Below are 16099 nucleotides of genomic sequence, written 5' to 3'. Positions count from 1 at the left end.
GTAGTTTTCTTTAAATAACTCAGCGGGATGACTTTGTACGAAAAAATGCTTAGGACACGATTTTGTTCGTAATAAAAATAGCTACAAAATAGCGGTGGTCCGATTACGAAATTTGCAATAACAAAGGCGTGAGATTGAAAAAACGGTTTAAAACGCCAATTTTTTTAAGTTGCTGTAAAAATGTCAATTATAAACAAAAAGTGATAAAACTTTCGAAAACTATAGTTCAATATATATGCAATAATGACGCTAAAGCCGAAAATCAGGAGAGCAAAACTTTTTGTTCTATAAGGTGTTATACATTCATCGGCATCTGAAACTCGAAACTTTGCCAAATTTGTTCGAAGCTTTGCTGACACTTGAAATTTGGTACACACATAGTGTAAATATGCAGAAACCAAAAGCAATTTGCAAAATTCAAGTATCTTCATTTTTGCAGTTTTGGTAAGGTTTTATACGTCACCCTAGTTTTATACGTCACCGTTTTTTTAATTTTTGGACGTATATTTATGTATATTTATAAAATATTCCATTACGGTAGATTAGCCAGCACAATTACCTACAATTTAAAAAAAAAAATATTTTCATCGTTTAGATCCTAAGCTACTTAACATTTTGCGCCTGTTAGCCATACTCGTACATTATTCAACATATCAACATAAAACAAAAACGTACGTGTGGGGTAAACCTTTAACTTTAAGTAAACAATTGTTTAAATTTACTGTTGCATATTTCTAATAGTATACAAGCGCCGAAGAGCGGAGCTCGCGCTCGAAAATGAAAAGTTAAAGGTTTACCCCACACGTACGATTTTGTTTTATGTTGATATGTTGAATAATGTACGACTACGGCTAACAGGCGCAAAATGTTAAGTAGCTTAGGATCTAAACGATGAAAATATATATTTTTTTAAATTGTAGGTAATTATGCTGGCTAATCTACCGTAATGGAATATTTTATAAATATACATAAATATACGTCCAAAAATTAAAAAAACGGTGACGTATAAAACTAGGGTGACGTATAAAACCTTACCAAAACTGCAAAAATGAAGATACTTGAATTTTGCAAATTGCTTTTGGTTTCTGCATATTTACACTATGTGTGTACCAAATTTCAAGTGTCAGCAAAGCTTCGAACAAATTTGGCAAAGTTTCGAGTTTCAGATGCCGATGAATGTATAACACCTTATAGAACAAAAAGTTTTGCTCTCCTGATTTTCGGCTTTAGCGTCATTATTGTATATATATTGAACTATAGTTTTCGAAAGTTTTATCACTTTTTGTTTATAATTGACATTTTTACAGCAACTTAAAAAAATTGGCGTTTTATACCGTTTTTTCAATCTCACGGCTTTGTTATTGCAAATTTCGTAATCGGACCACCGCCATTTTGTAGCTATTTTTATTACGAACAAAATCATGTCCCAAGCATTTTTTCGTACAAAATCATCCCGCTGAGTTATTTAAAGAAAACTACTAAAAAAAATTTTTTTCACGATTAAATTGTAATAACTTTTTTTCCTGATAAAATACTTTGTCAGCAAATTAGTCAGTTATTGTACTCATCATTTAAAGTAGACCTGTGTAATTATTTCCGGGTTATCAAGGTTTAACACACGCCGAACCTCTACCAACTGGACTAATATACAACGAATTAGATATCGACGACAGGACTTAATATTCAATTCCAGATTTCCTTCTGAAGAAAAGTGCGATATTTCTCTCGCATCATCGAGAAGTTTAAACTAGTGATGTCACAATCTGTTTAGAAATTGTTTAACTACCGAAAAATTGGACGGAAGCTTGCAAATCAGAACTGGATTTTATCAATAAATTAACTAACAACAGAAGTACTGGTACACTACTGAAATTAATTCGTGGTAAATTTATATAGCCTGGCCGAATAAGGACATTCTTCCACGATCCCGGAGAGTGTGATTATTTATCGGTTTTAATTAAGGAAACTCGGTCGGGAAAATCTTTATAACATACAATGACTAGCAAAGCAAATTATGCACATACCTTTTGGGCGACAAATATTTCATATGCTGCACAAACTCCGGCCACAGTAATCCCTTGTTCTTTGCACAGCATTGCCGTCGCCATGGAGACCATGGAAAATAGGAGATACTTCCAACCTGAAAACACAATATATTATATAAAACCGGCCGAGGAAAAATAATACAGAGCGCACTTCAAAGAATACAATAAAGCACAACGTATAGCGGAATTTAAATATTCTTTTTCAACTTTAACTACGCTGTCACGGCTCCCAAATGGAAAAGATTAATTTGCTAGTTTTTTGTTCGTCGCCCATAAAACGGCCTCGTGCTGTAACAATTATTCCCGTGATGGAAATCATTTTTCAATATATTTCTGGATAGGTTGTTTCACGTTGGTTGATGAATTATTGAACAATGTCAGATTTCCAGACTGCACTATAAACGGACGAAATGTCGGTTTATTTTTAATTTTACATTCTATTAAAATAATACATACAATGCCTCGAAATGGAAAACAGAGCAAGAGTAGATTGCTAAGACAAAAACGTCTTTCCGATTTCAGTTGAAGATCCAAGAGGTTCGGTCGTTGATGCAGCAACTCGACACTGAAATATTTGAAAAATTTGTTCCCATATTTATTTAGCCATACCCATATAGGCGTCTGGTCGAACTAAACGTGCAGGTGGTAGAAATCTATGCGCCCAGTAGAAGAATGCGAGCGCGGGCAAAGAAAAATAAAGACAGTTGCATTGGGCTACTGGGCAATAAATCACAGCAGTTGACAAGTGGTTGATAAATTGCCCAGCAGTGCAGTGCAGCAATGCGGAATTTTGTGTGATTCAGGTAATTTTAATTTATTATAGGCAACTTCTATTAATCATTCATATTACAATTGCGAAAGGGAGAAATAAGAGGGATATTTTGTTTACAACATGACATTTTAGAGATCTTTTGGAACGGAACAAAATGAAATTTACAATATAATAAAATTGTTTGAGGACATAAATAATTCATATATTTTGTTGGTCAAATGAATAAATGATATAATAGATTTTGTACACATTTTATACAAATTATTATAATGTTTTATCTTTGGTAAAAAAGTGAGTCATTCAATTCTTAAAATTTTTGAAAGTTCTCTAAAAATTTGGATTTTGGGCTGTTTTGGGACGAGAAAAACAAATTTGTTTTAAAGTTTGCTCTAAACAACAGATAGCTCTACAAAATGTACTCTGGGTGAAGAAAAATTGATCAGAACTCTAGAGCTTTAATAGGAAAATATTATTCTCTTAACTTTTTTTGTACAAATAAGGCTTTTGATGCACATTTTCGAGTTATTTGCGGTTTTTATTGACAATTATATGTCAAAGTTATTATTTTAAAGTGTATTCTAGTACACTTATGTATAAAATTTTTATTAATATCATCTGAAATATGCTCCGCAATAATTTTTTAATATTATTTTATAATATAATTATTTTATAATATTTTGTAATAAAGAAATGCAAGATATGGTATTTATGCAGAAAATCTTAATGGTCATTATGCGTGTCGCAGACTTTTAGAAACATATCCAAACAGATTACAACCAGATAATAAATTATTTAAAAACCTTTATGACCGGTCATTTCATCCTAAAACTGAGATGCTGACCATCCAAAAATAAATGTATTATTCCAGAACAACAAGCAGATATTTTGTTTCGTGTAACATAAAATCCAGAAGTAAATTTTAGTTGAACGTCAGCCGCTGTAGATTTACTTAAATAATCTATTATTTCATAATGAAAAGTTAACAACGGATTCGTTTTTCTCGTCTCAGAAAGCCCCTGAATCCAAACATTCAAAGCAATTCATTGATAACTTACAATAAAATTTAAAAATTTTGAATTCAAAACTGTAGCTTTGACATTCTTCTTTTGGATTGAGGTAAGTTTGGCGTCCATCGAAATATTTTGTCATGGGAAATTCATTCCTGTTCTGCATCCCATTACTTTCGGAACATCCTATATACTGTTACTGAGGATTACGTGAGAACAGTTACTATGAAAGTGAATGTGTTTCCAGAGAAAGCTGTCCTAACAGACGAATACCAAACTGGAAAAGTTTTGCTAAGTTCGAAAGGAGACTTTGAGGCAACTAAACTGAAAAAAAAAAGATCAGGACGACGACTTGTAGTGAGACTTCCAAATTCCTAGGAACTTATCCTGCAAAGAGTTGACGAGAACCGACAAAAGGCACATGAAAGGTGGAACAAGTAACGAGAGTTTCGAAAAGCACCATGATAAAAGAACAACTTAAGCTTCATCGTCCTCGATTTATTTATTAATTTGATAGTTCGGTTCATTTTGGCTGATACCATTGGAAATTACTATAGAAACGATCACAATTTTATACAAAAAAAATTTTTACCGAAAGTTAATAATATACACATCGATGAACAATAAACTGATTTTTCTCTTTTTACTCTAAATCTATGATAAATTGACAAGAGGCAATTTTTGTGTAATAGAGGATACGATAGAATTTTTTCACCAATTTTAAACACCCTGTATATCATACATCATAATAAAGTAGGTATATACATACAATACCTGCTAAAAATTATGTAAAATGCTGTATAACTCGGGAGAGTAGATTTTTTAGGCATCTAAATAATTTTTTTATGAGAAAGCTTTACATTTTCCTCGTTAGCGTTACTTTCCCCAAAAGGAAAAAAGTTAATTCAAATTTTACATTTTTACGTACTTTGCACAATCCCACCAATTATGTAGGAAGTTTCTGAATCGACTTTTTAGAAATTTATGTGTCGGTTCAAGGTTTACTTTACAATAAATAAGTTATTTTCTTGTATAACGACAACAAATTAAATTAGTAATTAGTAGTATATTGTAGTGAAACATACAGGACCAGAAAATGAATAGGAAATTTTATAGTGCCAGAAAGGTCAAATTTAAAACCAAAATGACAACATATTTTGTATTAAAAAAGGGTTTTTTTGTATTAAAAAGGGATTTTTGCATTAAAAGGATTTTGTATTAAAAAAGGATATTAGTTGGATTTAGTAGCGAAGAACAGCATACAAGCTCCATTTCACAACGCAGAGAATAACGTTGAATTTAATTTTTTTTAATTTAAACACAAAACACATCATTGCATTTTTACTTATCAGAATTTTTTAAATTTCTCAAATTTCTTTTCAAATTTTCAGCACGTGATGACCATAATTTCATCATATCAGTAGGTACATAAATTCAGTAGTTATTTTTGGTTATAACGTTACTACTTTGATGTTCAGCTTGTCTTAAATACTTTTTACAATTGTTTCAATTTAACTGCTTTGTTATTGTTTTAGAGCAATAATTGCCATTGCATGGCTTATACTCGACTGATGGTCATTTCTGTCAGTTCTTGAACAGATTTGTGACAGACAAATGACCATCAAGAACTTTTCTGGAAATGTTCTATTATATGAAAACTTTTTATCACAAATTGCAATGTGTTTAAATGTAAAAGTAGCTTCTTATTAAAGATTTTCCAAAGTTTCAGTTTCTACTGATATGCAACATACTTTGTTGCGTTTAGTTTTTTTGCTTCGGTTTAAATATGTTATCGCATTTTTTCTATTTTCAGGTTTTGTACGTGAAGGTTAATAAGTCAATCGAAGCAAATTCATCTTGCTTTTATTAATTATAGAAAAATATTAAAATATAATTTAGCAGCTGTGTTATCCAAAAACGTCTGAATCCATATCATCCAAATAGAAGATTTTTTTAAGTTTACTTTTTCGCTCAAGATGAAGTATGTATAAGCAACATTGGATCAATGTGGATACCCACTCAAGCTCAGATCAAATGAAGAGGAATTTTGCAAATGTTTGAAGCGACGTCGACGGCAAGTAAATAGAGACAGGAATATTTGCAAAGTAAATACGAAATCATAGCAACATGAAACATCTATATTAAAATGAGATGCAGTCTACAACTGCACTTTTTTCTCTGGCATGGCGCACATAATTCTGGCTTCGATCTGGCTGACAATTCAGAATAGCAGTTTACCTATTTCTTTCTAAGGGAATTACTAAAGTGCTCTAAAAATTTTAAAAATTGACTTGATTTTTTAATTTATTTTCTATATGAATAACCAGATAAGAAATAATACAAACTGTAATTACAATTCTTTTTCCTTATCAACAATGGTTCCCAAAGTTTAAAAATAATATAGATATTCACTGCTAAATAATAGTATTAGGGCGGTATTGCGAATTAAAAATATCTTCCATAATAGAAACGTAAACGATACTCTATCACTACAATTTAATTCAATTTTATTCTTAATTTGGTTATTTGTTTTATTTACTTACTTGCACATAAAAGATGTATATTTGTTAGTATATGAATAGAAGAATAGGATTTTCTTCAGTAAAGACAAGTACTGATAATAATTTCCACGTTTCAGTAATTATTAATAGGATATAGGTATCTTATTGCAGATATATTTACGATATTATTAAACTGAATTGGATCTGTTGGCTTGAATACCTAAAACTCCATCCATCGAATATGTGTCATCGGGTATTGATCGACCATTTCAGCGGGAATCCCCACACTTTCGAAGATATATGAGATCCAGTTAATGTGATATTGGGGAAGCAACTGCAAGCTGAGAAAATAATATTGTTCGAGGGAAAATAAATGCAGGGGAGTTTTAACGGCAAATTGTCCTTTGAGGAAAACAATATGTGCTCCCTTCGATTCCTTCCACACCAGGCCACCACAGGACGGAAATATGTGAGTCAAGTTATAAAATCCTTTATTATTATTATTGAAAAATTGAAAGACTACTTTTCTTCGATGTATTTATAAAGGACAATAACTTGCACTAAATGGCAATATTGCTAAAATAACCAAACAATAACAAAAATTGAGAGTACTAATCATAACATCATTTCTTACCAACTTAGCAAATTTAAGAATAAATCAAGCATAGTGAAGTAATTTTCCATAAAAAGTTTCCATACCTACCTACAATATGGTATTATAAAAAATTCTTCGACATTTATTTCAAATATTGATGCAGGTTGTGAAATACCACATCAAAATGAAATAAATAGTATCAGTGAAAACTAAGTGGGGATATTTTTCTATAAATGAGAGTATGTACTAAAAATTCGTGAAAAAGGCAAAAAAGAGATCAAGACAAAAATAAATCCAGAAGAAAATTAATAGAAAAATTAAATCTATAAAAGTTTTATCAGTACAGACGTAAAACAACACGCAACAAATCAAACAAGTAAGGCGTAGTTCATATGGAAGAGGAAGTAGAAAGCCCAAAATAGGGAACAGATACTCGGTGGCTCAATCACGGAAAAGGGTATTATTACAGGGTGGCTCAATAAAATGACAAGAGGACAAACTTCAGGGTGGCCATAAAACCAGAAAAGAGGTACATTCATAAGAACATTAAAGGCCATAATCAAAGTGAGTTAGTTTAAGCAATTATTTTCTGTAAGACTAAGAACACTTAAGTAGATCGTGAAAGATTTTTGAAACAAAAAATAAATAAACCTGCGAAGATTGTGCTGCCTTAGAGAAGTTTAGTTTACTCAAAATAAATATGAATTCTGTGTACACTCTAATAAAGAAAATATTAAGTTAGCAAATTCAAGGAAATGTCAACTTCTGCAAAATAAATTGTATACCTGGAATAGAACTCTGTTCTGAGAGTAAGGTAGTCATATTAAGAGAATCAAAGTAAGGAACAAATCTTTCGCATACAATGTAAAAAGAAATTAGTAAATTTTCACTCAAAATCACACAAATACATGTAAAGTATGATTACTCTTATTATTTAGTCTCAATAATTCAATGCCGGTCGGGGCATATAGCCCGCGGAGTAGTTGTTTCTCGCAACACTGGCAACTTAAACATTTTGCCCTGTTGGCGACAGTCGTGCAACAAAAGTACCTGGCAAATTTTAGTAGGTCGCTTCCTTCCGTAGTAGCCATTTAAATGGCATAGTTGGAAGTCAGCACGACAGATGGAGCCATTTGCGTTCCGCGTACAATGTAGTCTTAATATTTTTATCAGTTAATTCTCTGGGAAAAAACTACTATTCAAAAAGATCAGACATCAGAAAAGAAAATATTCAACATGACAATAGAAACAAATGAAGAAATGAACAATGCTTTGTCACTGATATAGAGAGTCTTCATAAATGTTTACAAGTCACGTGACCGTGGAGCATAGGCAACCAACAATTCACGGTTGGTAAGATTAACTGAAAATCCCTACACCTCAGTGGAGTCGTTGAAGGGGTTACATGTAATTAAATAAAATTGTTTTTAAAATTGATTGATACTTCCGAAACATAATTTATTTTTCTTTGAAATGTATTTAACTTTATTAAAAAGAAAAACTATCAAACTTCACTTGTTAATGAACAAATTGCAAATTTTTAATATGAAAACAAAAAGAACATGATGCGAACCTGTAAGTTTATTATTATTTTTTTTAATTTAAATACAGAGTAAAGCAAACGTAGACAGCTTACTTTTTATTATAGATAAAATAACATTACGAAAATGTGTTATACGTGAAACCATGCTTCGTCAGTTAAAAACCACAAATTATTATTCAAGTTTTTTATATACCACTCACAGTAGTGTAATCATCTTCCATAGTATATGGTAAGTAATTCGTGCACAACAGTGTTGTATTGGTGTAAATGCAGGTGTATTTTTTTTGTTTTAAGTTTTATGACATGTTCTAAATGAATCCCCTAAAATAAAAATTGTAGGTTATTAACTATACTTCGATCTAATTTCGAATTCCGATAAAAATTTTAGAGTTAAAATATTTTAGGTACAGAAATTAAAAATATTTGAACGAACAATAAAAAAAAGTTCCTGTTAGAGCAGACAACTTTGATACTGACTTTGTCCATTGCTGTATATTATCGATGACATTCTCTGTAAGTATATTTGAGATGGCCATAGATTTTCTTTAGCAAATGCAGTATTTGGTATCAAATCTTTTGATAATAGCACATTTCCGGTGTAATAAAGTGACATAGTCTGGAAAAATGATGACAGTAACCAAGAATCACTAAAATTATGTATTTCTCTAATGAAATATGATCCATGAATTACAATAAACGTATTTATTTTTATATTATGAACGAGATTGATAATATTTTTGATAAAATAAAACTACAAAATACAGCAAACCGCCATAATAGGTTGAACACCAATCAGAGCGAATTACGTCATATCTATGTAAATGTCATTTTGGGTCATTCGTACTTCAACAATATCCGCAGTATTTATCTTCGTTTAAATATTTTGTGTATCCCAACTATCAGTTGTTTAGTTTTGTGTTACCAAAACCATAATCAGGAAACGTTACATAGTTGAAAAGTTTCTAAAAGAAGGAAAGAAAATAAAGCTCAACAACTGCGAGTTAATAAAATATCAAAAAGACGATGTTTGTGATCAAAAGTTTATCCGTGCATAAATTGGTGCTGAAATACAAAGAACAGTCCTCCGACACATTTTGAAAAGACCCGTATTGACTGATGAAGATGACATGAAAGTTGAAGAAGAGACGAGACTAACATCAAAGCTGTTTTTGGCATCAGTTAAGATATGGCAAAGTGACGGCCTCACGAGCGTTTGAATTTAGTAATTTAGAAATTTGACGAAATGCCAAAAGTATAGCTGTGAAAACAACTGTACTTAAATGTGTACGATTTAATATTGAAGCAAAGGAAACAATAAAACGATGGCAGCAAATAAACTCAAACGAAAACAGACACAGACGACGGACGCCAATGAAAAATGCACAAACGTCAATTTAAAGTCGTCGGTCAAAATGAAACATGAGCTGATAAAATGAAATATTGCGTTTTAATGTAGTCTTCATTTTATTGTTTAAGAAATTTTTAATTTAATAGAATTTAATTGCACACGCGAAGGAAATAAAATTACTTTTTCAAACAAAATTGGTGGTCAAGTGACTTGTAATCATTTATGAAGCAAAATGAGTAAATTTACTATTCCATAACTGTAGGTGGGTAATTCCAATGTTTTTATTATTTATATATTGTTTTATTTGGTTGTAGGTTGAAGCAATTTATAAAATTAGAGCAGCTAGTTGATGTCAAAAGGAACCTAAATTTCCCTGTCAATTGTTATCATCATGATTTAAAGCCGGTTCAAAAGGGATACTGTAAAAGGGCAGAAATTGTAATTTATGCAAACGTATTCACAGGTAATTAAATCTTTAGCAGCGCCTGTATGGTATGTAAATGTATTTCTTAATCCTTCTTAATTTAAATACAAATTTACCTATCAGCACAGGAACCTGTTAACAAATCTCCACGCCCAAGTTATCGATCCTTAAATTTTAAGGAAATTTGCACACAACCCTTCGATTTTTTTTTTAAATATCAGAGGAATTAAGTATTCCGCAGGTATTGGTTATATTTTCCCCCATTGAAAATTCAGAACAGTTAAATTCTACTCTTAATAAAGATTTTCAAGAACAGAAATCAAAGAGGTTTTGGATAGGTACAATTCGATGATATAAAATGCTTCTAATTGGAACGGGGGAAGATTATGGTCCTACAGATCTAGATATTTTCATAAATTTAAAATTGATATCACCTTCTAAACTGCGCTTGGTGAAGTGGATAACATTTGAGATTCTTATAAATAGAAAATAATTTTAATGATAGCTTCTCGACATAAAAATTCAATTCCATAATATTTTATTTCTATATTAAATATAAAATTGAAGTAGTACCTACCTAGATGAGTAAATAGGATGCTTAATGAATATTACGAAAAGCAGGTCTTCTTTTTCTATCATTTATAATATTCTCAAGCGAAACTTTTAAAATATATGACGTATTGACGTTTAAATGGATGGTGCGCTCTCATCCCTGCAATTGAGGCGACTCCGATGGAACCTGGCATGGATTCTTATTGGCTGTGGTTCAATAAAATTAGATAGAGCAGTGCCTGTTACTTAAAAATGATGCGTCATTGTAAATTCCAAGTTAAATACGTGCATGTAATATATGCAAATAAGTTTTACATTTTTGGGATACAAGTCACTCCAAACTAGGAGATAGTTAAATTTAAAATAAAGCGGGAGTGATGTCTAAGATTGATGACAAAGAAAAACGCGTTAAAAACTCATTCGGGATGTATATTTATTGTTTAAATATATCATTACTTTTTATTTCTTTGATGTGGCGTTAAAATGTTATGTTAACTAATTTTAATTTCATGTTAAAATATAATTTTTCTACACACTTCTCAGTAGCGAGTACTTTATTAGTGAATACGTTTTTTATTTACCGAGCTTATTATTATAAGTTTTTGTAGTGATCTTTCTTCTCCAAAAATTTTATTATACTTTAAAGAACATCTTTGAAAATAGAACACTTTTTTTAAATAAAATCCATTGGTCTGCATTAGCTAACTTAATCTAATATACAGAAATTCTTAAAAGTAATCTTGGTCTCTTAGTTATTATATTATTAAATATGTTTTTATAATGTGATGTCTATTAAATTTGTTTATATTAATTTATTAAGAAACAAAACATATTTATCTTACAATTGCATACGCCATTTTAAATGTTGAAATGCAAGTGTATGTATATTTTTTTGGTTTACATCTTTTTTTGGTTTCTGTGCATTCCAATATCGTTTTCTATGCCTCATCATTTCTAAAAAACACACATACGTTTCTATTTAATTAATTACTTAAATTACTTTAACTACACCCTTAATTAATTAATTTCAAAGTACATTGTTCATTTACAATTTTATTAGTATCAACATCGTATCACCACCACATATCTCTCAAACCACTACTAATATTTTACTTGGTACTACAAAAATAAATCAATAATATTTACACAAGCATTCAAAGTCCTTTCAGTATGTGTTTATGGCGAAGCCTATCACAATATTGAGATAAACCCGTTTATGTTAGGTCCTTTAGCGAATTTGTGCAATTATTATTAGATAACCGCATGTCATATGTATATCCGATATATTTGCAAAATATTGGAATATTTGAAGATTGAGGAAAAAAATAATCCATGCTTTTCCGTACTCGCAAGAATTTCTCTAATTTTAATTATGATTTATTTGTTTATATGATCTTATTGTTAGCAATATTAATTTTGGTTTGACTGTACATGTAGCATAATTTTTTAATTAAACTATTAATATTAATGCACCTTAAGAAACTGTAATACCTTAAATCTAACAGAAATCTTAATATTATAAATGAATTTAAATAATATTTCTTCAACAGTATTCCTCAAAATACTATTCATCATAATTTTCATACTGAGGGAATAGATTTAAAGATACTGACACTCTCTCTATTTCCTCAGAGCATTCGCTTCCTGGTCGAGGATCACCTTCAATTGACTGACGACCACTTTTAAATCATGAAAACTATTCGTAACATTGCGTACGATGCAGAGCATCATCTCCGTAAGCTTGTTCGAAAAGTTGAAACGTTTCCGTGAAAGTTGCATCGTTGTTCCAGAAAATCGTACATTACAAAAATCGTCACTAACACTTAAACACGCTGTACTCAAATAACAGTATCACGAAGACTAAGTGATATATCACCAATCCAAGAATGTGTAGTTACAAACGAGGTTATGCCTAACGCAATGCTGCCAACCGCATATCAATAAATATCTCTATTCGCGCGTAATTAAAAAAAAAACGATTGTTTTCTGAATAGACCTCGTATATTATATACTTGATAATACCCAAAAGCTTAATTTTGCTTAACATATGCGTTAATTTACATGTTTAGAATTCAAACGCAATTTCACGTCTGTAACATTTAACACGCAATTAATAAATTTGTCATCGTTGTGTTACTTGTATGTTGTAACATTTGAAAACTGTGACTAACCACATTCATGCTTCATTAAAAATTATAAAACAGAGTCAGTTAAATAATTTTAACTGCACTGAATCTGTCTACCAACGAAGAAGTGCAAGTTAAGGATGAGGTTATTTATCACAGCTTGCGAAGTGAAATAAGTTTGTGGTAATGAAAAATGTATTTACTTCTATACTACTGCAGGAAGATGTCATATAATCAATAAATAATGCATTAATCACGTGAAATTCTATAGTAAGGCATCCCGTTATATGTGGAAATTGATAGCTCTAACGTCTTTTTTATATGCGAGATGTAAATTACATTGCAGCAAATATATGTATATCATTGAAAAAACTACCAATTCACCAGCATTGTTAGTAACTATTGATATTGTAAAGAAACGCAGCTTTGAATAACATCAATGCAAGTGTTACGGATGTGAATAGAGCAGGATAATGACTCTGTGCCCTCTATTTCACTGCAATGTTACTGTAAGGTAGCATTTGAAACCGGTATAAATATAAGACTTCTGCAGAAATTATATATGTATGAATTCTTTTAATTTATGTTAGAAATCATTTTTTTTTAATTTGAAATGTAGCTAAATCATCAGTTCTTCATTTTTCATTAGAATTGTTCCCGAAGTGAGTTGGTTGATGTAACGTAACAATAAGAATGTAAATACATTGTTAAAATAAAGTAAAACATACTTTTAGTGTCCGTAAAGGATAATTTAGTACCAAGTACATGGGAGATGCTGACATCGTTATATCTAGGAAGCACGGCCATTCCGATGCAAGATCATAGAAATTTGTATTATATTCCTTTGAATTCTCTTTCCGGATGTGTGATTGTAAAAGAAAGGTTATATATTTACAGAATAGATTTTTAAATATACTTAAACTTTTGCACTTGATTTCTACAATACTTTCAATGCTTCTATCAAAAATAATTCTTATAGCATAATTCGAGCTTCAGAACAAGATATGCTTTTAAGAGGTCACTCTACTTCTACACCCGAAATAAATTTAATCCACTGTAGTATTTCGAATCACAATTTGGAGTTTTCTAATAAAGAAAGTAATGACATTATTTTCTTTATAGTTTTTTCTTTGTTGTTATTTGGTAGTTGATAACTTTGAGTTGTAATATGTAGTAATATTATTAAAAGAATTTATTTATATGCTTAAATAAGTCAGTAACAGCTGTATGAGAAAGACTTTTTTTCGAAAACTGTCATCAGAAGTAGACATTTTCGTTAAATTTTCATTTAACAAAGTGGGTATTTTTTGTCACCTAGCTGCAAAATACTTTTGTATTAATGTTCTAGAACGCCAAAATCTTTTCCGTTCTAGAACACAAAACAAATGCCAAAATAATTTGTAATTTTTTCGAAAGTTTAATTTTTTTAATTTAATTTAATTTTATTTTAAGTATTTCAATTAAAAAATTTTAATGATGATTTGTTTCCTTTATTTTAATTACTGTTTTTATTTAGTATTATAAAAAAATATTTTCTTTTATAGTGAAATGAATGTTTTTTTTAATATAAAATTTGAATGACTTGTAGTATTTTTAAAATATGTAAATATTCCCAAAATTTAACTTACCGTGCTAGCTAATTCTTGGATGCCAGATAATTTCAGTCATTTAAGTAGTTTGATTTTATTTTTAATATAGATTTCTGACTTTATTTTTTTTTATTCTGAACTTTGAATTGGATTCTATTTTACAAATTTACTAATTTCAATGACAGCCAAGTTTTTTAATTTTGATTTTGTTTTATAAAAATTATTTATAGTCTTACTTCAGAAATTTAAATTTAGCATGATAACAAACTCTTTAATCTCAGTAGTCGGTTCTGTAATGATTATCTGATTTCTATGGAAATTTTAGATATTGCTATTTTTCAGAAAACAAAATAGTATGTAAGGAATCTGTTTATAAAAATTTTATATTTTTTCTAAGTTTATAAATTCTATCTACCCTATCTCTGTCCTACGCCAAACTTATCTCTAACAAACAATACTTATTCTAGATATACAATTTCTTTTACCTAATTACAACTTCTATTTTCTATGTCCACCTGGTCAACTCTCGTTCCGCAATCATTTTCTGTTCCTCTTGTTTTAACAGCTAACTATCTCCTCTTTCCAATGTCCAATGTCCAATGTCCAATGTCTGCTGCCAACAACTCGTTACTCCTTGCTTCAATATGGTATTGGTCTTGCTATTCTGCGTCTTGCTTCTCCTTCCTTTTTTTTCTGTTTTCTACGACAGTCAAAATGATATTACTAACCTTTACTAGGTACACTTATTCTTTATTGGAAGTTTATTTTCCCTTATTTTGCATTTTAACTTTCTTGGTCCTTTTATAAATACTCTGGCTTCTTTCACTAGTTTCTTTTACTGCAAGCCATGAACTAACTTCGTATCCTCAAATTTTCTCTTATATCTTCTAATTTAAGTTTATTTTCTTCTTTTGACTTTTTCAATACCTCGATTTAAATTCTCTTCTCATTTTCTTTTTCTATATATTTTTCTTTGGTTCTTTTTCGACAATTACTTATTTATTCTTCTTTATTTCATACAAATTTGAAAAACCTCATACAATTTTTCTTTCTTAATTATTCTCCTCCTTCCCGTCTCTTAGTTACCCGACACTTTTTTTTAACCACTGCACTCTTATTTCTATTTACAAATAATTTTCTGACTACAGTTTCCAACTTGCAACAAACATCTTACTTTTTACTGTATACATTTTTAATTTTACCTTTTCCAATACCATTTAGTTTTCTCTTGCTCTATTTTACTATTTCATCTCTATACTTTATCAATTTAATCGGATATTCTCTCTAAATTCATATTTTCTTATAAACTGTCACTTTATTCTTAACTGTCTCTCAAATTAAAATTATTATCCTGTCACCATTTATCCTAGTATGTCTACTTTCTGTATTTCTCATTTACTTTCAATTTCTACTTAATAATAAAACTTTTAATCAACTCCAACCTATATGTTAAAATTAGTAAAAATAATTTAAAAGTGCATTTGTTATAAAAACAACTTTAAGATTGTTGGTTATAAACATGAATAAAACCACATAAAAATATACACGCCGAAAAGAAAAAGGAGAGAAAGATGTTTCGATGGCTAGCTAGAATCTC

At 30.0% G+C, this 16099-nt stretch overlaps 1 protein-coding gene across 1 annotated transcript in view; it reads right to left on the bottom strand.

The window, feature by feature from the left end:
* Positions 1 to 16099, bottom strand: part of LOC108904652 (transmembrane and TPR repeat-containing protein CG4050-like) — a 168852-nt gene that overhangs the window by 80354 nt on the left and 72399 nt on the right. The window contains exon 5 of the mRNA XM_018707286.1: positions 2025 to 2140. Coding sequence (XP_018562802.1) covers positions 2025 to 2140 — 116 coding nt within the window. The remainder of the gene's footprint in view (positions 1 to 2024; positions 2141 to 16099) is intronic.

Source organism: Anoplophora glabripennis, unplaced genomic scaffold, assembly GCF_000390285.2.
Source record: "Anoplophora glabripennis isolate ALB-LARVAE unplaced genomic scaffold, Agla_2.0 scaffold102, whole genome shotgun sequence".
Taxonomy (NCBI): Eukaryota; Metazoa; Arthropoda; class Insecta; order Coleoptera; family Cerambycidae; genus Anoplophora; species Anoplophora glabripennis.
The sequence above is the reverse complement of the archived record's forward strand: the minus strand, read 5'-3'. Positions and strand labels throughout refer to the sequence as shown.